Source organism: Pocillopora damicornis, chromosome 2 (genome assembly GCF_964200805.1).
Source record: "Pocillopora damicornis chromosome 2, jaPocDami1.2, whole genome shotgun sequence".
In the NCBI taxonomy this organism is placed as follows: Eukaryota; Metazoa; Cnidaria; class Anthozoa; order Scleractinia; family Pocilloporidae; genus Pocillopora; species Pocillopora damicornis.
This window is the reverse complement of record NC_142671.1, coordinates 13,249,810-13,275,545: the sequence shown is the minus strand read 5'-3', so window position 1 is coordinate 13,275,545 and position 25,736 is coordinate 13,249,810. Positions and strand designations below refer to the sequence as shown.

Below are 25,736 nucleotides of genomic sequence, written 5' to 3'. Positions count from 1 at the left end.
TAAACTCTGTCTAAAATTGATACCAGGCAATACCCAAATGCTACGCCTGTATAGAGATATCTGTTCAAACTAATTTCCACAGCTACAAACCTTCCTCCTCCGATGATGGTCCCGGGCCAGTTCTTCCGTCTAAAAAAGAAAACATACCATTAAATCAGTTTATTACGGTGTTATTAAGGTGATATTATACAAAATCTGTCACAGATAATTTACTTTAAAAAGGTAATCCAATTTCTCTTCCTAATGTTTAAAGCAACACTATCGCAATACAGCTTTGTTTCCTATCTATGTGTAATCTGAAGTTATTAACCACTTTTCACCATTAACACTTTATAACTTTTTATTGTCAAACGAGCACCTGCAAAGGTTTCATCTCAGCACCTACAAACTTGAGAAAAACCTTTCGTTTTTAAATAATGAACAAATCCTTAAAATGGAACTTGAATTGAATTAAGGTTTTAAATTCAATCCTCCCAACGCAGTCAAACATCTGTTCCTTGATGTCATACGCCACCTACTTCAAAGTATCTTTTTCTGACTCGTCTTACATCTCCTGTCATCTCACTGTGTTGATGCTTGTTCTTAATTAGAATAATATTAATGAAAAATGATGTCCTTTACCGGGCAATCGCCAACTCAAATGTACTCTTTTGATTGGTCCCTCGAAGTGACCACTGGGAAGCTCCACAGCCACAGAAACACAGTCAGCCAGCTTATCAGACTTCTGATACGCCTCCAGGTAATAGTATTTACCTTTCTTGAGGTGAATACGTTCGGACTTTTGCTCTGGAAATCTAGAAAAAAAAAACAACAACAATTCGTGTTACTGTTGCTTTTTGACACCTTCACTCTATAGGCTGCTGTAGACAGCGTGATAATTGATACGCCATTAACGTCATAAAAGTGAATGTGAGGTCATATAGTAAAACGTCGTATCAATCATGCTCCTTCTACTTCTCATATTTGACAAATAAAGCCCAAGGTAAGAAACTGCATAAATCGAGAAAGTGTCATTTTTGGCCCAAACGGTTGCTACAACCGACAAAAATGTCTAAATAGTAGCATTAAACTGTCTATTTTTTTTGTTTTCAATAGGTGCAAAATATTTGACAATTATTGCATGTACGACAAGGAGAAAATATATCAATTACTTAAACAAGCTTTTTAAAAAACCCATAAAGCTTTTAGATTGACAGGGCTATTTTTGCCTTCAAAGAATTCTTTTTAAAACATCGTGAGCTCTTTTAAATAGTAACTATTCCAAAAGGGCTCAAATTGTGTGGAAGTTTCTTTGACTACTCCTAAATTCACCATTAGCTCTTGCCTTCTGTCCGTAGGAAACGAATTTCACCGATACATCTGAAACTTCATTAGCTGGTGATAAGCGTCAGATTATCAACAGAAATGATTTTGTTGATTTACGCTTAACCAAAGCCTAAAAATGTCATGGATTGAGAAACTTTTTTAATTGAATAAATCTTTGCTTAAAGTTGATTCCGTCAAATTTTAAGATTACCTGTTAAAGCTTGTTCGTTTAAAATTTATGCTGACTTTGGGTTAAGGGTTTGGTGGTCGTATTGTAGTTTCTAAGTAACAAAAGATATCTGAAAAAAATTTTCAATGCGAAATAAATTCGCAAATCCACTTCCTAAACATAGTTAAGCATCTCATTAACCATTGTGGCTTTTATCATCGTTTTTCATCTTGTGAAGTGATAACGAACGGCGTTTCAGGTCTGTTAGCAGTATTCATCTTAGAGAACAAATAGAAAATGATAAAGTAAACAATACATGTCAACAAAATATGATCACAGCAGGCCTGACTCTGCACGAAAATTGACTCGCATTGAATTTGAAATTTCCAATGAAATGTTGTTGATTTATACCGGCTTCAGTAGTCGAGCTATCACAAATGGCTATGAATGTTAGAAAACTTAATTCGTCACATTACGACAAAGAGAAGAAACTCTACGCACCAGAGATGGCCCAAAGAGAGGAGAAATGCTTTCCAATTATAACAAAAAGTTATTCGTATGGACAACAAAGGAAAACTATCACAAAATCCCTAAATCTACCGAGTCGACAAGAAAGCAAATGTACTTCGAATCTACAGAAGAAAGCATTTCGCCTGCCCCAGATCAATGTGAAACGCGAATCATTCAGTGTTTGCCAGAGATACCATTCCCGCGATAACCTTTGCAAAACCAACAAATTTGATAACAACTCGTCTTCATTTAACTCATTTGCGGCGAAAAAGGTTACCTTTCAAGACACGGCGAAGTTACCCGGAGATGGGCCTGACTTATATTCCTCTAAAAGGCTCTTACAGTCCCTACGAATTCTTGATCTTGACATATCGAGAAAGAAATCAAGGTTTCAGCGAGATAACAGTTTAAGGATTTGTCCCGTGGAGCTATCACCAAGACCCACAAGAAATATCATCAGAAAGGACACAATAACTTTGTCAAAGCCTAGGATCAAAGCGACATATCCCACACTACGACTGACAACTATCGATAAAAACGCAATTTTCACTTTTTCGCCGTCTCCATCGGTGAGCTTCGAGTCTTTAGATTCTATAATCGGAGGGCCGCCCACCCTGACACATCCGCCACCAGACATTCTCTCCTCTCGTTCACCCTCAGAACTTGAGCTTACACCTCCACCAACGCCTTAGTGCTTCAACGATTGGAAAAAGAGGAATGTCTTAACTAGTGACGATACAGCGATATGGTACGGAAATTAAGTGCCACTTATTCTGGAATTGCAAGTTATACTGAAAAAAAAATTAATTTAAGAACTTAAGTATCCTTGTTCCTTTTTTTTTGTGTGGTAAATTAGAATCTTCCTCAAAGAGAGACGGTAAATACTAGCAAACCCTCAGATTTTGCGGTTGAATGCTGAACCGATTAAACCAGAAAGGACTCGCGTTTAGAATCTACCCTGTTCTGATGCTTACATTAGTTTTAGTTTTATTTAGAAAATGAGTATGATTGCAGAAACTATCACTTATGGAAATTTGAAATGTGCAGTGCAATGAAGTAAACGAAGATGCTAAAATTTGAGACTGTTATAAGGGAGTAATTCAACACGCATATCTTGTCGTTGAATCAAACTAGAGCTGTGCTTTTCATCTAAAACAAAAAGCTGTATAAATAAAGTCAAGTGAAAAACAGAAAGAGTCTGAAAAACAAAGAAAGATTTGCTTGCCATTTGTTATGCAAATTTTAAACCTGCCACTGCAGGTGATCGTCCTTCGTGATGGGGAAGACATACAAAATTGAAATTCAATATTATGCAAATGAAAGTTTAATGCAGCTTTCCTCTTTTACTCGAACTGATACTCGACCAATTAAATGCCTTGACGAGTAAGTGAAAAGATATAGGTATCGCGAGTTGGAAGAATCAGGTTAAAACCATACAAACGACTCCGTAAATTTTTCCATCTCGCCGCTGTAACATCGGAAATAACAATCTACATGTTGTTCTCTTTTTGGTGCCTTTCACTTAAAAATTTAAATTTTTCTATATCATTCTGCAGAAACGGAAAATTATATACTAGAAAAAAGAACAAAGCCCAACGGATTCCGCTAAAAGCCTTTGACCTCATTGAATTCATTTTCTTTATCATATGGGCTAAACAATATTACGATACCTAGACATTTTCCTATGAAAACAAAAGCAGAATTAACTAACATTTACAAGCTATTAAAGCCTTAGCTTGCAGTTTAAATAATGATTTTCAAAATGCAGAATATCTCTCATGTTGATCCACCTGTCAATATTTGCTGCATGTTTCTAAACTCATTTGATAAGATGTTATTTTTTCCTTTAGCCCTGTTCAAATTGAATGCCTGTTATTTTGTTCGTGGGCGTTGAAAAGAAGATTGCTCGAGTCTTGGTGCTTGACGTGATTTCCTAATGCTTGTGTTCTCGTCTTACTTGCAAGAAAACTGACCAGTGCGACTGTAAAATGCATGAACAACAAACCTTTTGATAATTAATGTTTTGGTATTATGGTGTTTCCTTGACAATTGCCATATACAGTTCGTATGAAGTCTTATGATGTGATGAATTTGAACATATGGTAGATGCCTTTCATGTCGGCCGACCTTCCTGTTTTTTCTTTTTCTAAGCGGCAAAACGCCTCATGAATCTGTAAATTTTTTGTGTCCGGTTTTGCTTCTAAAACAAACTTACAAGTTCATTAGTAAAGAGTCTAATATTAATCATAAAGATTTATTATTTCAGAGCAAGTGAGATTTGAAATCTTTCCTGCGATCATTAGTTACTTTGTTGAGATAACTTTGGTAACAAATAGTGTTAAGCCAAGTTGCATCAGTAGTTGTATGGTAATGTGTGCGCTAATTTAGAAATTCAGTTTGATCTTAATGATAACAATACAGTCGTTGCTTTGCCGGAAAGGTAATATATCCGGTAAAAGCTGCTTAATAAGGTAACAAAAGGCGTAAAATATAAAAGGAAAAAAACCCAATTTGGTCTTCAATGGAAAAAAAGCCTGACGCTAGATTTAAAAAACTGAATGATACTTCCTGCATTTGTCGTGGAAGAATCAAAGGTTGGCCTTCTGTATTATGAAGATAATAGGCGTGTCTATTTCTATTTATAATCACCAAGTCTCTTGAGGATTCTGAAAAGTTAGCAGCGGAGAACGTGCGAACATGGCTACTTCTCGGGAACACAGGGAGGACTCAAAAGTTTTAAATTCAGCTTTAAGGCTAACCAAAGGAATGTGGTTTAGGCAAGCGACCGTTGCCGTACAAACTGATTTCAAATAATTGCAGGCACGAAATCGAGAAAATTCCTCGCAAATTCGCACGCTAACATGAGGTTTTTGACGTTTTCATACATGTTCTCGAGATTCAAACATAGAAACGGTCGCATCGTTTTTGTGGGCCCCTTGCGCTTCGAACATAACATATGACGCGTACAAGGCTCTTTCGCTATTGATTCCCTTCAGAAGAGATCATGCTAAGAGACGATGCTATGAAGCGGTCTCTCATAGGTTATTTTTAGACCTCTCTAGATAACGTATATTATTGTTTTTTTAGAGGGCACGGTAACGAATCCTGCAATCTGATTGGTTCTTTACCCGGTCAGTATTTTCCTATCTCTGCCCACGGGCCACGGTAACGCTTTCGTGAGTCGTCGAGTACATCACAACTTTCGTTGTCATTTTTCATAAATATACCTCGTTTTCCGGCTGGGCAGTATTTTTAAGCAAACACGTCGGTCACTACCTCAAGCCGATAAATAACTTATGAATCAGTCTCTTTTCTCTCTCTCAAATCACTTTGGTTGACAGAAAAATATTGGTTTCAGAATGAATTTGTATAAACAATAGTGTCATCACGTTGGTTGACAAGCGGCCTAAAAACCGTCTGCAATTAATTTTAATCGTTCACAAAAAGTACCCAGAAAGTTGAAACGTGAGGTATTTGGTTACAGTTAAACTGAACGATGGAACTTTCATTCATTTAATATCTGAATTTTCTCGAGCAATTTGTTCATAGTGAAAGGGCGAGCGAAGTTTTAATTTAAGTTCTACAACAAATATACGCTCCTGGTGAGTCTTTCCAATTCCGTTCAATTTGGACATTTGTACCTTAAATTGCACAACAGAAATTGAAGGAATTTTTTGAGAAAAGGCCGCATTAAATTCCCTTGTGTCTCGTTGGAGTGTGCCGTTCGAATTTAGTTTTTGTAAAGGAAAGATCAGAGTTACACACGCCATTACAGCAAACAAACGAGCAAACTCTCACAACTTCAAAATAAAAAAATTGAATTTACTCACAATTACTTTCCTCGCCGTTTACTTAATGAACAGAGGCAAATCCTCGTACATGAATGAATGGTCGATGAGAGTGAATAATACTTTCCGTCAGATCATTAACTGATTTTGTAAAAACATTGTCGTGACAGTCCTTGCCAAACGAGTTCTGTTGGTTTTCAAATGTTCCTACGCTTTTTTTTTTTTCTTGCGCGCTCTCTAATTGACAGGTGTCAGATTGAGACAGATACTTGTAAAAATAATGTTTCAAAGTTTGTTTGGAAGCCTTTTAAATCACCTTTATCGTTACGGAAATTAAAATGTTTCGCTGAGGCATCTCTCTTAAATTTGCATCACCTCTATTTTAACTACCATTTACCCACTCAAAAATTGTTCAGTTTATGGAAGATCTTGCCGTATTTACGTCCATAAATCATTCGGGTTCTTTCGGAAAGAATTTCGTCAAGTTTAAAAACAATAAATATGTTATTTACCGGCTAAGGGTCGGTCCGTACGGTGAAAAACTGTGACCTCGGTCTTGAAAATGCTGCCCTCGGCCTACGGCCTCGGGCAGTATTTTCAAGACCTCGGTCACAGTTTTTCACCATACGGACCTCCCAGCCGGCAAATAACATATATTTATTTGACGTGATACTCGTGTAACCCCATATCCGACTGAATTTATTACCTCATATTACACTTGATTATGAGTGTTTTGATAGAATTTGGCGATAAAAACACTTTGCGGCGTCTAGCCTATTCCCATAGCACTTACTTGAGCCACTCGTTGTGTGCTGTCCAACCATTTATAGCTACAATCTTTTTCAAGTTTTTCTCTGACTCGTCGAAACTCAGCCACAATTCTCCTGTAGTGTCCGCCGCCAAGAAGAACCTTAAAACAGTTCAAACGTCTCAAAAATAGCTTTCTCTTTGGAAATATTTTATGAATTACCTCTAAGTGAAAAGGGCTAACACCGAGTCGTCTAACTTGAAACAAGATTTAAAAAAACGGTACAGGTATGTAGTACAAGGAGTAACTGCACTAGTTTGGAAATTATCCCAGGTCCCGCTTAATTCTGTTACTTTTTCTGACTTTGAAAGTTATAGTGTTTGATCTGGTTAACACAGGCTAATATCTTTGAAGGGGCGAGAGGGGAGGGGGGAGGGAGTGAAGGACTCGCAAGTGAAATAAAGACTTTAAGAACTATCCAAGGTAGAACTTAACGATCGAAGAGGAAATTCATTTCTTCATAGAATGTGTGCACCCATTCACATTAGTTATCTAAAGAAAACGTCAAGTATAGATATAACTCATATTTGACTACAAATGTCGAGAATGCTTAAAAAGGTTAACCTGCTTTAAGTCTGAAGCCTTAAAAAATTTCCTGAGCTAAACACCTAAGAATGGCAACCCAATTATTATTTACCGATACAAGCCGTTTTCTGGTGCTTTGAAGAAACCGCGTATCCTTGAACCGTAATTATCATCGACGTTGTGTGGTGCGTCAAACTTGTCCAGCACCTCAATACTGGAGGGATTGTTTGGAAAGTTCGGATTGGAAGTGAGGTCCATTATTCTATAGCCTGGGATATCTTGCCACACCTCACGAATAACACCGGCGAACGGATCACCTGAAAATAAAGTAAAGTAGCTACACAGGTAGTTCACTTAACGCGCGTATGTTTGATAAAAATTAGGCATAAAAAATGGTTGCGTTAGACGCGATATCCACTACAGCCAATCAGAATATGTAATCTTTACCGAATTAGGACACAAGTCGTTCTGTCCTTTTTGGGTTGAATTTGCAAAATAATCAGTGTTAATGTGTTTCTCCAAAGGTTGCAAACTAATCTCAAATAATTTAAGAATATCATATACAGTTCTTTACGGTTTTCCTATTTTGCAACATTGTGATTGGAGCGTCTACAGCGGCAATAAAACCGGTAAAAACAAAAATTGTCATCTTGGCCAGAAAACTCGTCATCGTAAAACCTCCACCTTTTGGTCTTTCCTGAGGTCTTCCTAAAATGAATAGTTATAGTTTTTTTGTTAGTTGATGTATTTTTTGTTTTGCTTACCTGGCATTCTCCATTGAAGTATTTCTTTGGTAATAGGTCTCATGAATCGACCACTGGGCAAACGTACTCCGGCGGAGAGTGAGTCAGTTGACTCTGTGCCTTTCTGTAGTCCAACAATGTAGTAATATTTTCCAGCCTCTAGAGTCACAGACTTCGAGCTTTGACCAGCATATCTAAAATAAAACAAGTGATTCCAGAAGAAGGGTGAATCGATGGAACAGGTTAATTAAGTTTACGTATTTTGTTTCAGTCTGTTAGAGACATCTCGGCAAGTAAGACAATCTATTGTATAGATATCGACGAAATACCAGTGTTTCTCCTGTTTCGAAAACATGACATCTTCACACGTGATAAAAAAAAAACAATAATGTCATATTCCACTTTAAGTTGAGCGGAGGACATTTTCATAATAAAAACTTGTAAGTTTAACGTGAGGATGATTTCTACATTCGGTGCTGCTAAAGTGAAGTTTACAATTGTCTTTGATTTAAATATGTTATAATATCTATATTATTCAATTTTATAAACAAAACATTTCATTCCCGCCTGTGGATAACAGTTTATCATCACTCGAAGATAAAACTCGCTTATATTGATATGTTATCCGTCGTTAGATGACAAATTAGCGCAACTGCATTTTCGTTCTACCCTTGTATATCTAATAAGTGGAATATCAGATGACCATCTTCTTTCCAGAGTCGCTTTCTCTACATTTCACTCATTCAAAACCGTAAGGTCAAAGTTGCTTCAGTGCGCTAATATTCCACATTTTTTCTCAATTAAGGCTAAAGTTCTTTTGATTGAGTATAGGGAAAACACGTACTTGTTCCACTGGTTGTGACCAGTTGCCTGATCCAGCGAAACCATTTTTGTCAAGTTTTGTTGACTTTCTGTGCTGCTCATCCACAGTTCGCCGCTCTGTGACCCAGACATGTAGAAAGTGTAGTTCCCAGTCTCAGGTGCCACGAAGTATCCTTTCACCCTGCTACCATAGTCTTTGTCAATGTCAAATGGAGAGTCAAAGTTTTCGATGATCTCAATAAGTGAGGGGTCGTTAGGATAGTAGGGATCGTCTTTCAGCTTGCTGATGGATTTTCCAGGCAGTTCTTTCCACACCTCGCGGATAAGGCCAGGATATGGCATTTCTGTGTAAACAAATAAGAAATGATAATGGCACGAACTTTCTCTCTCTCTTTTAATTACTGAAATCGGCGAAGAACCAAAGAAAAATTAAAAGATCTGCGGGAGATGAAAATAACATTGGAGATTGTAAGGGCAGGAGAAGTAGAACTTATAACCATGGATATATGCGATCTCCGCCGGTCGAAGTAGGTGTGTACTGTAGTTTTTTTTCTTGATATTTGAGCTAACTGTGCTATTAATGTAAACAGTATAACTAATGGCATATAATGGTGGGCCTAAGCGTTTTTCTAATGTATATATTCCATAGTAGATCATTTGAAGTCAACAGAAAGCTGAGTAACCTTTGAGCTCAAAACAACTTAAACTGAAACCAAATATGCCTTATGTACACCAAGAGTTTCGCATGTTTGCATTGAAAGTAGACCTTTTCACATGAGTCTTGCTTCAAACTGAACCAATAACTTGAAACTGAACTTATAACTTCAAACTGAACCAATTGACGGAAGGTATTCACTCGAAAAGGAACAGGGTTTAAAAGGAAAACGGATAATTCCGGCTTAAAATCATGCGGTGTCACCTATTTCAGTGTCCAGGGAAAGACTCAACGATTGTTTGGGAAGTCATGATTCAAAATAAACTATTTTTAGGATTTTGGACAACGATACTCACTCTTTCCACCGTATATTTTTTCCACGTCTTTCTTCTCAAGAAATCTTGGGAAGATAGCAAGGGAGCCGATTGAAAATTCTGCAGGGGTATACTCGGGTCCGACATTTTTACGACCGACAATAAAGTCGGCACTCTCGGACACCACGTCACGGGGCACACTCTTAGGAGTCTTAGTCCAGCCTCGGAACTGACTGTCAGTGTAAAGCCACAAGCCGTCAGACAGACTCCAACTCAATACTACTCGCTGCCATCTGCAGACAAATGAAATGCATTATCTCAAGTTATACTTTAAATTCTAAGTTATGTTACTTATGGGTTAAGTTTCCAATTGCTTCTCAGGCGGATTTTCTCTGGTTTCTCGGCATCCCCCCCTGCCCTCTTCAGAAAACCAATACTTAAGAAAAGAACGCCATCACATTTGTGAGTTGTAATATATTTTTTTTAACATACTCTCCCAAGAAGCACGGGGTGTGATACTTTTGAAAAGCAAACTAATGACAAAAAGGCGGAAAATAAACGTGTTATGGTCGAGTTGGAGGGCTCCTTCAAGTTTATAAGGTGATTTATAAACATCATGTAGATTGTACTAAAAATGATTATAATATCTTTACATTACAGTATGGATAGGTGTTACTGTGTGGTAGCTAATCTGTAAACCAGAAGATACACTGAAGGATTTTTAGTTCATATTAAATGTATGCGACCTAATCACGGTTCTCACAGAGATATACCTAGGTAAACCTACCTCACAGTGAAGATAGACGTTCTAACTGTCCAAGTCAGAGTGTCTTCGTCCGTGCTCATGGCAACACTAAAGTACAAGTTGTTGTTGAGGAGGTATGCAGACAGGCCTTTGGTACCTTTTTGGTGACCGCCAGAATCCAGAATGTAATGAGGTTCTTTGTACGTGCGAACGATCTGCAAGGAAGTGAAGCCAGTTTAAAGAAATATAAATAAGGGATAGAAAAATATTAATTGTAAAAGCCAAATCTTAAGCGGAGAAAGATTACACTTGCCCTGCCATAGGTTATGAATTTCGAATGACAATATCGATTTGTTTTACTGCATTAATTCTTACCCGGTTAAATTTAAGCTTGCAGCTCAAGCTGAGTCCATTGGGACACTTGGAAGGATCATGGAGACATTTACCATCGAAGGTTCCAACTTTAAGGAAGGATTCCTTCCCATCAAGATGCACTCCTCCATCCACGGCTCTGACTGGTCCATGCACCTCGATGTCTGGGCTGCCGGTTATCTTTTTGTCTTGAAGCTTTGGCAGCAGCCACATGTACCGTGGAACAACTGTAGAAATGACAATAAAGAAGTAACTTACACAAAACTGGCCAGTTGTTCTCATTCGTTTCCAGACTGGTACAAACTTTGTACGACTAGCATCAAGAGAATATCAACAGTTGATATTCTCTCGCTGGCATATACAGACACTAGATTAATGAGCATGACCAATTCCTGAGAAAACTGATTTTTTTGTAACTTATTTTTCCGCTCGATATTTAAAAAAGTTGCTGAGTGCCAATATGTAGGTAGCATCGTTCAACAACATTGTCGTAAACTACTTAATAGCAATTTTTAAATTGCAGCACTTACCTGTATTATCAAATGTAAATACATAAGGAACATCCTCAGGAGCAAGGAAACGCGTAAAGGCGTACAGTGAGCTTATGTACATCCTAATGAAGAAACAAAGTCATTCTAAGCAACTGCGGTTATGTACGATAAAGATTTTTGTCTGAGTATAAAGCTGAAATGATAAAGCGCGGAGAGTTAACTAACAGCAATTGAACAATTGGCATAGCGTCTCAAGCGCCTTATCTCACACACCCTTAGTTTTCAATTCTGGCGAGCTTATCAGAGCGATGGGTTATTTTATTAATGGCTATAGTTGATATGTTTTTTCCCTTTTGATTGATAATATTATCGAATTTTGTGCAGCTTGCACCAAAGAATCCCTTGTTTGGCTCCTGCTCAGATGTCTCATTGCTAGGGATTCCTCGTTGATGCCATAAGTTACATTATTCGTATGATAGGAGCAACGGCTCGTTATCGGTGGACCATGCAGCCATCTTTGGTCATTTCATAAAACAAATTGAATTACCTGGTGTACTTGAAGGGTGGGTTTCCACTCTTTCTACCAATAGTAAGTCGAGCCTGTTTATTTGGTATTAGGCTGGTTTCTGTTCCGTCCTTCAGCGAGTCTCTGAACGCTCCGTTAACATAAAGCATCAGCCCTTCTTCTTTCTTCCAAGTCAACACTATATCCTGCCACTCATTGGTCACAAGCTCCATTGACAGCTGCCATTCTTTGGTTGACGTTACAACCTGCAAAAAAGATCAGTTTGTTTTTAAGAGGACAAACCATCCAAAAGTAGTAAGGAAAGTAGCCTTGTAAATCGCACAAAAGATACCAGAGGTGAACATAGATATAATCACTTCAATGATGTGTTGTGATAGTCTCGGTTAGGGTAGTTATGGAAAAAACTTTGGACAGAGCCAATTACCGACTTTTCGACATCCTGAGCGATCGAAATACATGATACGATCGTTTCCTCATATGGAGCCCAAACGACTTACTGCAGTATCTGCAACCGTCTCGCTTGAAATCTCATAATATCTCTGGGTTAATTTTGATAACTTAATACGAAGATGATAAATGCATCGAATTTGCTGTTGGCATTGTTTTTTCGCTGAGTGGAAAATTAATAAAACCTAGGCTACTTCCCTACCAGGAAAAAAGGCCAGGGTTTAATTTTAACCCTTTAACCCCTAAAAGTGCCCAGCATCTAATTTCTCCATACACTCTCATCCCTGAATCAAACATTTAGTTCATTAGAATAAAAGAAATGACCACCAACTAAAGAAGTTCTTGATTGTTAAACAAATTTTCCTCCTCAACAACTTAAGAAATGTATAAAGAACAGTAGGGAGAATATGCCTACTGATGTTAGGGTGTTAAGGACTAATTGAAGTAATCTCACCTTATAGTATAAAGAGCCATTATGAATGTAGATTGAAACGCCGCGCGAGTTGCCGCTGGAGTCTAAAACATATCGTTTGTCGTTGTAAGACAAAGCGTCGTCGTCGAAATTGAGCTGTGAAAAATGAATCCATGGAAATCAATCATCACGTCAGAAATTAAAAGGGAGGTGATCGAAGACTTCATTTTAGCAGACAAACAAGAACTTTAACAATAACGAATAGGCAAAGGGTCTTTTAAAAACTTTAAATTTACTTTGTAAGTTTTTTCGAGTCATTAAATTCTTTATCCTTAATCGTAACTTATGAGCGATCAGCGAACTCCTCCCTCTCGGTGATATGCTTTGAAAAGAAGTTTGGGCTTTCTTGAAATATAGTCTAAAAGTACATATATGATTCTGAGAGAATAATCGCACAGTTCCAGTACAAGAATAGCAAGGAAAAGGATTTAAACCCTCTTCGTCCATGATGTAGAAAGACCTGGACAATATTTCGTTATCTCATATTCTAGTTCTCATTAGAGTTTATACCTGTAACGCATAGGAGAAGCCCTTGATACAGAGATCGGGATCACCCAAGCACTGTCCATAAAAATCCCCTGCGTCCAGCCATGAATCCACTCCGTTGAGCTGAAGACCACCGTCCACTGATTTAACATTACCATGGGAGGCAATGCGGTTGGATCCGTGAATACGGCTGTTGGATATTTTTTGTACAGTCCACAAATACTGAGGAGTTACTGCAAGAATAGAAGGAGTGAAATTTGTGAAATCAGTTAGCTTCAAGGCTGCCTCTATCGATTCAAATTGGCTGGTTGAACCGTTCTATCGAAAAATAGAGCGAGTTAGCTATAAAAACTGATATAACTGGTTCTGTCGGCACTCCCCTTGTCTCTTGACTCGGCCAGCCGCTATTCACGCTTTTGCCAGGACCTCACGCGAATTGCCTCACCCTCTAAGGTCCACCAATACAGACAATGACACAGAATAATTCGAACTTAAGCATGAAAAACACGTGGAGGTGAAGATCTCGACCTTCACCTTTCATTTTGTACTAAACAAACCCAGTTCTTTCCGCTCGAACAGATCCATTGAATGGAAAAGAGTCTTAGGACTAATACTTGTCACTTCTTTGAGCCACTCTTATTCTCGGCTTGACGATTCGGGCATACTATGTCAAGTAAGGTACTTTTAACCATTATTCATTAAGAGAGGCCTATCTGTAGATGTTGATTTTATAGTTATCAAAACTGGCGTCAGAAATGACAAAAGAAATAGCTTCTCTCACCGGAATGGCTTCCAAATATCGTAACGCTTGTGTCAATGTCAGGATTCAATAATGACTTGTTGGAGACAAATTTCTCAACCTCTTGAGTTAAAGTTGCGTCTGTTTGGAAATAAAAAACATCAGAAAAAGAGATCGTGAGAAAAAGAATAACGTGTCTTAAGGGTGTTCACAGGAAACAGCCTCTTGGAAAAGAGAATGGTTTGAATCGAGTGAATATATAATCTATCTTTTAAACTCATGGAAATTGGAAATGTTCAAGAGCCAGCATCACTTACCATTAAGTGGATGATGTGGGCCCTTAGGACCTTTAAGAGAAAGCAAAGCCAACGTATAAGCCAAAGACAATCTAGTAAGTTATGTTTCTATAAAAGTTGTCTAAACCCTTTAGTTTTCTGCAACTGTCTTACACTTTGACTGTATATGCCTACTTTCGCTTGGAAAATGCGGGCAATGTTCATCTTACAGTTGAAATTTCCAAGTATCGACCCTTTGTACTCGAACATTAACATTCATATTCTCCGTATGTTTCTCTTTACAATTCCTATTTTACTTACAAGGAGAATTTGTTTGACAATCAGGAGCTTCTTAAATTAGCGATCATTTCCTTTACTCTCATGACCTTTACATTTGATTCAAGGGTGATATTGTATGGAGAAATTAGAAGTCAGTCACTCTCAGGCGATGATAGATCTCTGGTTAAAATAAACTATAACTGAAAATACTTACCTTAAACAGCAGCTGAGACAATTGTGTCCCAACAGGTTATCAAGAAATTAAAAATTGTTTAAATTAGAATAAGAATGTTTAACGACTCGTTTTATCATTAAAGCCAGTTTACTTACTTGGCTTCTTACAAATAAAACTAAACTGGCTCTGACATGGCTCGTCATGCCATTTTCCAGTGCTGGTCACTATTGCACATGACACCCCTCCATTGTTGGGCGACTTATCGTCCCAGTTGGTGTACGAGGACGTCATTCGGTCAGACCACACCCAGTCTCCCTCGTTATCAATGTCGTTGTAACCAATCCAGAAGTCCGATTTCGAATACACCTGAAAGGGTTTATTTCCCGTTAGTTTACCTTTCAAAATGTATGTTTTGAAATCTTTAGGGCCTGCGCAGTTTGGCTATAGCTGATAAACCGAAGTTACCTCATTTGGTTTTAAAGGTGGCAAATCAAAGTTTTGGGGTCATTAATAAAAGGCGTATTTATTCCTGAGACTTGATAAGTGGCCATGAACCAGCAAACACTCTTAATCTCCTTCTATATTCAAAAAAATATATATCCTAGATATTTTTACGCATTGCAAACACAGGAAAATTCAAGTTTTACTTATGAAATAAATCATTTAGAAACTGAAAAGATAAAATATTTCCTTAATAAATAGACACCTTTTGTATAAGTGACAAACCTGCGATATCATAGTCTCCTCATCATCACTAAGTATACTTGCTAACGACGCCTGCTCGTCCATACATGATACCAGCGAATTTTCCCATGTTTTAGGTTCTTCGAATAGTTTATAGCATCCACGAACTGAGTTTAAGGTTAGCTTCTTCCAGCCCTTGCCACAATCTTAAATCACAAAAAATCCGTAGATATAGTTGGTTTGATTACTTTTTCATCACAAGCATGCAAGACAATTTTCACAATAAATTTCATTGACCAAATGTGACTTGAAAAGGTTTCCTCTCGCCAAAGTGAACCTTAAAAAACAGCTGTACTGTGGGACACTTTAAAATACAAACAATCTTTGAATACCCTCGAAATTCACGAACATTGCGCTATAATTTTAAACTGATAACCAACCAAAGCAGTCCAGGCTATGTGTGCAGGAAGATAAACTGATAGCCAACCAAAGCAGTCCAGACTACGCGTGCTGGACGAAGATCTTATTAGAGTTTCCTTACCCTCTGGTTTCTTCTTGCAGAGGTACTCATGAGTCTGTGAGCACGATGCATCTTTCCATTTCCCTTCTTTAGAACTTAACAGAACACAGTCTCTCCCTTTGCCGTGGTCGTCCTTAGCGCTGCTATCCCAGTTCGTAAAAACAGACAAACTTGAATCGCTCCAAGTCCATGTGCCGTCTCTGGATTTGTCCCGGTATCCTAACCAAGATTCAATGTTTGTAAAGTTTTCAATGAAACGTTGTTCATAGGCGTTGGTCACGCTGAAAAGCTCGCCGCCAAGGCCCTTGCACGTTTGATGTGCGTTGTCCCATGATTTACGTTCGAAGATCTCTTTGTAACAAAATGAACCAAAATCACCGAGAGCTCCGGTCCAACCAGCGCCGCATTGAAGATCTGAAAGTTAATTTGTAAAGTGCATCACGACAGCTCCTAACCTTTTTCCTGAGATTTAAATTCTGAAGAATGCATCGTTCGCGTGCCCGAAGGCATTGCGCTGAATTAAAGACCGCTAATTAGTTAGGAGAGACCGAAAAAACAGAGTTTTTCTGTGGTCCTTTTTTATTCAAGCTTTTAGCTTGGAGAAATAGCTGTTAACTAAAGAGTCAATTTAATGAATGTAGTTAGCAGGTTAATTTGCGTTTTTGAAGGCATTTTTCATTTTCACAAAACAATTTGGGGTAAATCATGTGAGGTTGTTGTATTGGGGCTCACTGTAGTTTCACGGACACCTCTTGTCAAACAGATTTTTAATCAGTAAGCAGGCGTTTTGTTCATCATCAGCAACAAAGGTGATCTTCTTACCTGGCTTTGGTCGAATCAAATTCTTTTTTCCGATATTACCATTTGAATTTGGGTTTGCGTTTGAGTTTGTGTTTGGTTGGTGTGTTTGATCACTCTGCTGTCCTTCTGGTGGCAAAGGAACTGGGTAGAATGGATAAGGACAAAACTCGTCACCTTCACACGGTTTGCGCTGTGATAGAAATCAATGGAAAGAAAGACAATAAATCAATAATCAGTTAAATCATGACTTGTATAGTAACGGAAAACAGCGAAAACCGTTTATTAATTTTGCGCACTTAAGTAACGGTGGATAAAAGTCGAAAAACATTTTTGTTCTAGAAATTTTCCCAGCCTAATTCGTGTTTTGTATGGCAACGGAAAACAGGAAAAATCGTTTATTCATTTTGCACACTTAAGTAACGTTTAATAGAAATCGAAAAACGTTTTTGTTCAAGGCAGTTTTCCTAGCCGAAAGCGAACGGCAGAAAATGCAATTTTAATTGTCTTCCATTTTCCAGAAGCGTTTTTCTCACACTCTCTGTTCAGACGATGGAATGGCAATGAAGAAGTTGTAGGTTCTAACATGATTGGATATCAGATTGTAAGGAAATTCAAATATTAGTTCAGAAAAATAAGACTGCTAACTTAAGGGAACGACCTTCCCCGGAACAAGTGCTGTTCGAGAATAACGTGAGAAATGAAACAGTAGATGAACTGAGCGCACTTGTCACCAGTACTTGTAGTGGTAGCAGTAGTAGTATAATAAACAGGAAAGTCAAATACTTTCGCGGCATTCCTGAGTTCAACATGAATAATCTGAGCAGATTTGTTTAGTTACTCTTCAATAATGAACAAAAAGTTATAGCACAAAATTTGAACTATGCAAAAAGTAATAATTTTCCTCTTCATCTTACGGGTTTATTGTCTTTCCCATCATTGTCTTTTTTCCATCCTGCTGACAGCTGAGGAGACACGAACTGACTTGGTTCACTGAACAACTGACTGTCAAACATTCCTTGCTGCAATAAAATGAAACAAGACAACAGATGAGCCAAAGCAAACGTAAAGTTCTGCGGATGAATGATGGTTTGATTATTAAAGAAAATCAGCCTGGCTACATAACACTGGTAAAAAAGCTATTGCCTTCATGAACGCCAAATGTTCGTTAATATTTAACTGTTGTAAGATATGGTGAGCAATCAATGTAAATTTATTGAACAGAAGTATTCTTCTGATTTAGCAGCCACAAAAAAGAAAAAACCATCACTGTTCTCTATTGAGTAGCAGAGAAGAATTGTGGCAGGCAGATCCCAAGTTATAAGGGATTTATGTTGGCAGGACATCCGTGACATTTTAGTTTCAATCGCGACTCAAAATTTAAACCTTTGTCAAACTTAATTTTTATCAATAAAATTATTTTAATAACGATTACGGCAATTCTGAATATGATGCCATACGTTGACAATTTTAATTTTCATGTCTATTTTTCCAGTTAATTCAGTCTCCTTTATTAATGTTATCGAAGGCCTAAAAACTTATTACGTGCGAGCTTGGAAATAATTTAAAAATAATACAGAAGGTTTAAGAAAAGAGAGAAGAAATTTGAAAAATCTCTTCGCCGCCAATAGATATTTGGTTCTCTCCGAACTGAGTTCAAACTAGTCTGTAAGTTTAGAGATTTTAAACGTGCATACTTTAAGTGAGTTTTGATTTATACGAAACTGACTGATTCGTTCATCATGTCACAATCGTAACATCTTTGAATAGCAAAATATGTTCATAATATTATTGTCAGTCTAAATAACATGTTATGTCTACTGTATGTTTTAGTCATAAGTTTTCACTCACAACCAATAACTTTGGTTTTCAATTACATTTAGTCTAATGAGAAATGGACCACAGTAAAATTTTTCAGTGTAACCCTCTATCTAGTTCAGGGAGAAAATAATTTTTGTGATGCCTGGCAAATGGATGCCAACGGTCTTGGATTTATGAATTATGAAACTGGAGGTGAATTTCATGTGGAAGACTGGGCCAATCATTCGTTTTATTTAAACGCAGAGCGTTTTTTAAGAATACGTTTATTTCCGCCTGATTAGCTCATGTTGTAGAGCGCCGGACTATAGTGCGGAAAGTTAGAGTTGAAGCCCCAGATCGGACCAACACTCAGGGTCTTAAAATAAATAAGGAGATTGTGCTGCTGTTGCTATGACACCTGTGTTAGACATTTTAGTCTTCTCGGATAAGGTCGAAAAACAGTAAGGCCCCGTCTCCTGCATTTTCTCTGTACTGGTTAGTTGAGGACGGTAAAGAACCCACACACTAGGGTGGAATGTAGCTTCCAATGTTGTGATTCTAAAATTGAGGATATCTGAAAAAATTTCCTTCAAAAATTGTAAACTGCTCGATGCAGTCTGGTCAAAGTCCCCCGCAAAGTGTTACAAAGCACCATGAGCTAATGGATATGGCGCTAAACAAATCCTTCATCATTATTATTGTCATTAATATCATTGCTGTTATACGAGAATTAGGACTTATATGTCAAAACAATAGAATGACCAAAACACAACAGCTATTCAGCGCTTTCATCCAAGGAACCTCCTAGTAATGCATATATTTGATCTTAACTTTAACATATCTGTCTATCAAAGTTTCTTACAGTGTTCCCTGTGTTTAATTGATCATTTTGACTTCCTTCAGGTGGTAATGGTATTGGATAAGGATTTCCGCCTTCTGGAAACCATTGACGACCGACCACTGGCTGTTGACATCGCAGTCATTTGATAACAATCAAAAGATGGTTCAGAACATTCAAATTGTATTAGTATCCACGATCATGTTTGTTACTCAAGAGTAAATAACGAGTGCTTACACTCTTTCCGATGTTAGTCAACGCCTGTCTAGTAAATTTTAGCTCAATATCAGCTAAAGCGGTCTCCTTGATCAAGAAGCATATTACTTATAGCGATTTGAGGAAAACAACGAATGTTAGCACGCCAAATTGTCTCTTGACGTTATCTGATGTTAGTCTGTTAGTACATGTTAGTTGGATAACTGCTGAAGTGTTCCTATTAATCACGAAGCCAATTGCTCAGGAAGATATGGCGTTTATCTCTAAGCACGAAAAGTTAAACATGAGTTTGATACATTATTCCGTGTTAAGCGACGTGTCTACGTTGGTGAAATAATCCTCAGATACAAGACTAAGCTCGTTTGAATCTTACAGTTAAAAATTACAGCAAACATAGACTAGACATAGAAAGTTTACTCCAGTTAAGTACGGTCAATTTTGTTTGTATTCGACCATTACAGCAAGTCAGCTTGTACCATAAACAACCGATGTTAATGTTATGCTATGATGTAATAGTAAATTTATTTACCATTGCAGTAGTAGTATTGATAGGGGATAAGATTTGCTTCAAAATTAGATGATTATTTTAATGCGCTATGTTAAAGTTAGAGGCGTTGCATTCTCACTAAATCATTTCAACAGAGTTAAAAATGTCCCATAAAACCCAAAAAATGTTATGACATTTAGGAGTAACCTGAAACATGTATATACATATATAATTTGTCTTCTCGTTACTTTTAGGGAAAAAAAGTATCATCCCTTCGTAGGAAAACAAACTAACAAAAGAGTGATTACTCTAGAACCCCCGATGTAATAAGCTGCGTTAGTGTAAGAGGTATTTTGGACCCGTCAATGTGAAGAGTGCGCTTTAAAATTCTGTCTTAGGGAACGTTAGGATAAACACCTAACGTGACGACCATAGGGAATCGTTCGTTATATTTGGCTCCACTGTCTATTGAATGAAAAACAATAAAAACTCAAGCGGCAACAAGAAAAGTTAAGCTCAAGAAGGAATACAACGTCCATCGGTCAGTACAAGGCAGCCATTTAACCAAATATGATAACCTTTTCTTTTCTCCCATTTTTCGTGGTTTAATCCTTATTACTTCCCTACTCTTTTTACATACCTCTGGGTTAGTGTTTGCTTGGCTGAATGGATAATAAGGAGACTGGGACGGCAGTGACCCACGAGCAGAAGCCTGGGAAGAAGTCTTGATAAAAATACAAGAAGTTTCAAGTTAAAGTTCTTAAAAACAAAGGGGCAATGTAGCCACTCATTTATGTATATCTCCCTAAGAAAACCCGCCTGTAATAAAATGCCCTAGAAAAGATCCGCGTTCCAAATTTGCGATACAAAGGTAACAAAGACGGCAATTTCATCTGGAATATCACATTTGAGAGTAGTTTAAGAGCCATCATACTAAAAATTGTGCAAAAAAGATAATGTATCTTTGAATTAAACGTAAATATCCTTGTCATTCCAGTTTTCACCTTAGACAGAGCAGTCTGGATCTTTTCCAAACTTTAAATAGCGACACCATTAAGAATAGCTGAAATTGGACGCAAAACGCGCAGAAGTATAAAGTAGTACAAGCTACCTTAGCCCTTTACTGTCTGCCATACAGTTCTTATGATGTTACTTTGGGGAATTTGGTATTGGATCAACTAATAATCCTCCAATTTATTTTTTTTCTTGATTCTTATCTTTTGTCTAGTTGATATTGTAAGGAGAAATTCCCTCTGGGTCACTTCTGGGAGTTAAAAGGCTAAAAAGTAACTCCGCATTTAAAAATGGCGCTATACCTTTAATGCATCTTGGTTATTTTCGGTTTCTTGGTAGCCATGGTAACCATGATTTCCTTGTCCTCCTTCGGGGGGTATGGTGAAGGGATATATGGGTGGTGCCGGGCTGGACCTTCCTTGACCTGTTTTACATAGGTTTTTAAAGTTAATAAACGACCTATTAAGATTACATTCGTATGTCTGTGAACACGTTAGTTGGTGGTAATTCTGATGTCATGTCAGGTGCTTGTTAATAGGTTTGGTTCTTTAATGATTTGCTGTACATAGGTTTTGATACTTAATTAGATTAGTTTTAATACTAAATTTACAACATATTAAGGTTATCGTTCGTACGTATGTGAACATGTTGGTCGTAGGGTACTCTGTGTTACATTTCCAGGAGCTTGTTAAGGATTTGTAAGATTTTGTTTTTCTTAATTTAATATTAGCTTTGTCTTAGTGTTAAATGATCAGACCATCGGAGGCAGCAAAATGCAGCTTCATTGAATTAATTTTCGAGTTAAGTTTTACTTGAACCCAAGTTCTCCTTTCGATTATGTTCACTCGATGTGTCAAAACACTAAGCATTAGAACATAATGAATCAGTTCATCTGTTACGTCAACATTATCTCTGCAGTATCACTAAGGCTAGCCGATTTCTTCTAAGTTCTTTGTTAAGAAAATAATATTTTCCTTACCTGGGCTTGAAAATGAATTAACATCACTTCCGGTATAACTGGAGGTCTCTGTTGATACCAGGTCGTTGTGGTTGAGAGGCGGAAGTTGTTGATGATTCAATGGCGGGAGAAGAGCCTCATTGTCATGACTCAAAGGGTATGCATGCTCTAGAGGGGGAGACTGGGGAGGTTTACCAACGTAGCTCTGTATCATTTCACCTGAGTTAAGATATGGGTTAACATATTGTTGGTTAGGTAAGTTAAAGTCATTGTTGTAGGGAGGTTGGCTAGTTGAAGGGTAACCGTCATCAAATTCGGTACTGTTTCTTTGTTGATTATTAAAAGGCACACTCTGATACTTGGAAAGCTCATTATTAATCGGTTTACTTACTACTTGATTAAACCTTAGGCTCTGAGTTTGCAGATTTATATTTGATTTCAACTCGTTAGCTATTTGATTAGGCAACAGGCGCTGTCTCTGGAACTCGTCATTAGCTTTACGCTGAATTACATTTGGTACAAAGGGCTTGAACAGTCTCTGAGGTGTGACCGAACCTGCGTTATTACTATTAATCAATTGATTACTTCCCATAGTAGGAGTCTGGGTAATGTCGGCTTTTTTAAGTGTATCCTTATGGGAATTTCTACCGTCAGTTAGTTTGTTTGACATAAAGTCATCGTACTGGGCCGTGAGAGGGTTATAGTGTCGTCCATTTTCGACCACATGAAAGTTGGAAGGACCAGGTCTGAAAGCCCCTCCTTGGAACGGTTGGCGGTTCCCGAAGTTGTACCCGTATGGTGGTGGTTGCGGTGTCGGGACGTTTTCTCTGGTCTGAGCGAGAGCATCCTCTAAGCCCTTCTCTAGTCTTCCTAAGGAATCCACAATTTCGGCCTTTTCTTTCTCTATTTCTTGCCTTAGTTGTGTTTTGTTCCGATTGCTTCCCGAAACATCTTTAGTTCTTATATTGAGCGTTGTAGCATTGTTTATTCCTGGTAGCAAATTCCTCGTGTTCGCGGTATTAAGCCAGTTTATCGGTACATTTGAGCCCGAATCTTGTGTGGCATTCGTCTGCCATATTCGAAGAAACCTTGCAAGAGGGTCTCTCCTTGCTCCTATTACCAACGACAAAGCTCTATGCTTAACTTCATTTCTCATTCCAAAAATTGACTTTTTTTCCTTATTAGCGATTTTAGCAGAACCTGTTTTTTAATTACTAAATTCCGAATTTTTTTTACTCTTATGCCCATTTTCTTATGGAATCTGATGGTTACTACATGAGGAGCAAAATTTCGCCCAAGTTTTGAAAGGTAATAGATGGAATTATGAATCAAGCTCGACTTCTGGAGAGGACAACGCTAAAATCGCAAGAATTAAAATGACTACAACCTACAGATGAACTGCAATAAATCAGAAGGCAAATCACGGGCAGAAAAGACGTGGATACCTGATGATACCGGGATTCCAAACTTTGGTGCAGTAGTCGAAGTCGCTGTACGTTGAGACATGAGATCCGCACGTAAAAGGCTTTGAAGCTCCTTTGGATCGTCGTACGTAGATGGAACCCAACCTTTAGACTGAGCACTTTCTTGCCATGTGGAAAAAGGCAGTCCGTTTATGTTAACTGGTTCGCCAACAGATCGGTTCTTAAAGTCAAGAGGAGCTTGATCTATAGTCTCCTTCCCTTGAACAACAGGCTCCATTATATTGTTGTAATTCTTGATTAAATCTGCTTCTCTGCTTTTTGATGTTAATTGGTTCGAAGGTTTTTGAGAAACGGAATAGGTCCCAGCATCGGCGTTATACGTTTTTGGCATTAAAGAACCTCTTCCCTCCCCTTTTAAGTCTACAGGAAACGTTTGATAACTTAGCTTACCATTGTCACTCGAAGGTGCTGCGTTTTCGACCTGCGATGTGAAGGCTGATAAAGCGTCAACATTTTGTGAAGACTGTTTTTCGAAACTAGCACTTGGAGTGTGTTTAGCCTGCTCTATGCCATGCATCAGAGGTGGCAATACGGCAGCCTCATTATCACCATGATTCAATGGTGGTAGACTGCTGAAACTCTGTAAAGCGTCACTTCCGTGATTGAGTGGTGGGAGGTTGCCCGCTTGTTCAACACCGTGCAAAAGGGGTGGTAAATTCGCAGCATGTTCTTCTGCATGGTTCAGTGGGGGTAGACTTGAAGCTATTTCCACGTTATGATTGAGGGGAGGTAAGGCGGGTGCCATTCCATTTCCATGATTCAAAGGGGGTAAGTTTGCCGGACTTGGAGCAGAAATCTTCCCTTTGGTAGTTCCCTTTTCCGTGCCTGGAGAAATGTCTGCAAAATAAATAATTGAAGTGAAGAAGCAACTTTTCTAGCTAAGGTTCCCTTTATCATAATTCCTATCTTTGCTTTTTGCGGGGTAATCTAGTATTATCAACTGAGTTGATAACGTAAATTAGCCACCGTAAAGAGTTTCATAGCCGACGATTCGAGCGTTAGCCCTTCGTCTGTTTGCAGTCGTACAAGATAGTTGCATTAAAGTAATAGCCTAGAATTTCTTAACTGGAACAAAAACGCAATGTAGGGGGGGGGGGATGCATTGTAACCTTTAATATGTCCTTACCAGTCGTTTTGGAAACCTGATCTCTAGACGCCCCTGGATCAGCAATCCCATCGTCTGCGTTATCAGATTCGGGGATTTTTCCCGAAATTTGTACTTCTGGATTGAAGAACTTGTCCATTGGATCATCACTTGGGGTTTCATCGGAATTATCCAAAGACGTGGTGATTTTTGAATTGAGTGATCCAAAGAGAGGATCTGCGGAATGCTGATCTTGGTTAAATATCGATGGACCTGTGAAAGCCTCGTTGATGGAAGTTGCTGCATTTTCAGTGCTGTCCACAGATTTTTCATTGTTATCGTCAGTTGGTAAGCTGTTGGCTGCTTAAAAATAACGGTCAGTTAAGGTTTAAAGAATAGGTGTCCAGGAATAATTCAAGGGTAATTAAAAAGGCTATATTTTGTCATATCAGAATCTAGTTGATACGCTCACGTTTGACTCTTTCCGGGTAATAGATTCAGTAAAAGTTTCTAAACCGAGTGATGGAACCATAAAAAAACTTTTAGGAGATTTTTTATTACCTTGTGACAGATCCGACCGGGATGCACCAGGAGTTACGGTAACCTGTGCAGGTTCAGGGAGTGGCTTATTAGTCGGAGCATTCTGACGGTTGGCTTCTGAAAAATAGAAGCACACGATTAATATCGTCATTGGGTGCAAAAGCCTCCTGTATAAAGTACAATTACCTGAGGAAAGCTACCAAAATAGCACGTAATGGTTATTGAAGTCAAATATTTAAACAGATCAATTTAGACGATAACAAATTCATTTAGAGGAGATGCTGTTTTCAAATTTTTATAGGAGAGACCATTTTCGCTAACCGCATCCTTTATTTAGATAAATTTGGTGTCCATTTTTCAAAGCCTTGCTTTAGTCAACAAGAAAGTAGTCATTTACGTACATCATTGAAAGATTGATTTATTTGCGGAATTGTTACCTGACAAAAGGTCAGAGCGCGACACTCCTTGAGACATCTGTGCGGGTTGCGGGACCGCGGGATTATTGGCGACCTGACTAGCAAACATGTCCACAGCACCAGCTGAGGGAACACTGTTCTTGTTTATTTCTAGATTACATTAGATACAAAATGTAACACGCGTGAGACTTACTAGAACTACATAAGCTAATTCCATAGGACTGCTGTCAAACACTACTGCAACGAGTTTT

The 25,736-nt window shown here is 38.1% G+C and overlaps 2 protein-coding genes across 13 annotated transcripts in view; one reads left to right on the top strand and one right to left on the bottom strand.

Annotated features, from left to right (window-relative positions):
- LOC113674731 (uncharacterized) overlaps positions 1-25,736 on the bottom strand; it is a 52,540-nt gene that overhangs the window by 9,872 nt on the left and 16,932 nt on the right. For 6 of the 12 annotated variants that reach the window (XM_089197618.1, XM_089197623.1, XM_089197625.1 and 3 more), the window contains 28 exons: positions 25,507-25,635; positions 25,091-25,186; positions 24,572-24,892; positions 23,407-24,282; positions 21,983-23,074; positions 21,306-21,427; positions 20,630-20,713; positions 19,311-19,412; positions 17,566-17,670; positions 16,673-16,841; positions 15,872-16,264; positions 15,373-15,536; positions 14,802-15,012; positions 14,235-14,264; positions 13,960-14,058; positions 13,203-13,411; positions 12,675-12,788; positions 11,795-12,018; positions 11,287-11,369; positions 10,760-10,983; positions 10,427-10,599; positions 9,682-9,932; positions 8,693-9,014; positions 7,870-8,042; positions 7,218-7,422; positions 6,566-6,682; positions 622-794; positions 91-129 (listed from right to left, as the gene is read on the bottom strand). In XM_089197618.1, coding sequence (XP_089053744.1) covers positions 91-129; positions 622-794; positions 6,566-6,682; positions 7,218-7,422; positions 7,870-8,042; positions 8,693-9,014; positions 9,682-9,932; positions 10,427-10,599; positions 10,760-10,983; positions 11,287-11,369; positions 11,795-12,018; positions 12,675-12,788; positions 13,203-13,411; positions 13,960-14,058; positions 14,235-14,264; positions 14,802-15,012; positions 15,373-15,536; positions 15,872-16,264; positions 16,673-16,841; positions 17,566-17,670; positions 19,311-19,412; positions 20,630-20,713; positions 21,306-21,427; positions 21,983-23,074; positions 23,407-24,282; positions 24,572-24,892; positions 25,091-25,186; positions 25,507-25,635 — 6,300 coding nt within the window. The remainder of the gene's footprint in view (positions 1-90; positions 130-621; positions 795-6,565; positions 6,683-7,217; positions 7,423-7,869; positions 8,043-8,692; positions 9,015-9,681; positions 9,933-10,426; positions 10,600-10,759; positions 10,984-11,286; positions 11,370-11,794; positions 12,019-12,674; positions 12,789-13,202; positions 13,412-13,959; positions 14,059-14,234; positions 14,265-14,801; positions 15,013-15,372; positions 15,537-15,871; positions 16,265-16,672; positions 16,842-17,565; positions 17,671-19,310; positions 19,413-20,629; positions 20,714-21,305; positions 21,428-21,982; positions 23,075-23,406; positions 24,283-24,571; positions 24,893-25,090; positions 25,187-25,506; positions 25,636-25,736) is intronic. The other 6 variants (XM_027191218.2, XM_089197619.1, XM_089197627.1 and 3 more) reach the window with 6 other exon arrangements.
- Positions 1,783-3,198, top strand: LOC113674732 (uncharacterized). Its single transcript, XM_027191224.2, has one exon. The coding sequence runs from the start codon at positions 1,912-1,914 to the stop codon at positions 2,674-2,676; it is 765 nt and encodes a 254-aa protein (XP_027047025.2). The 5' UTR covers positions 1,783-1,911; the 3' UTR covers positions 2,677-3,198.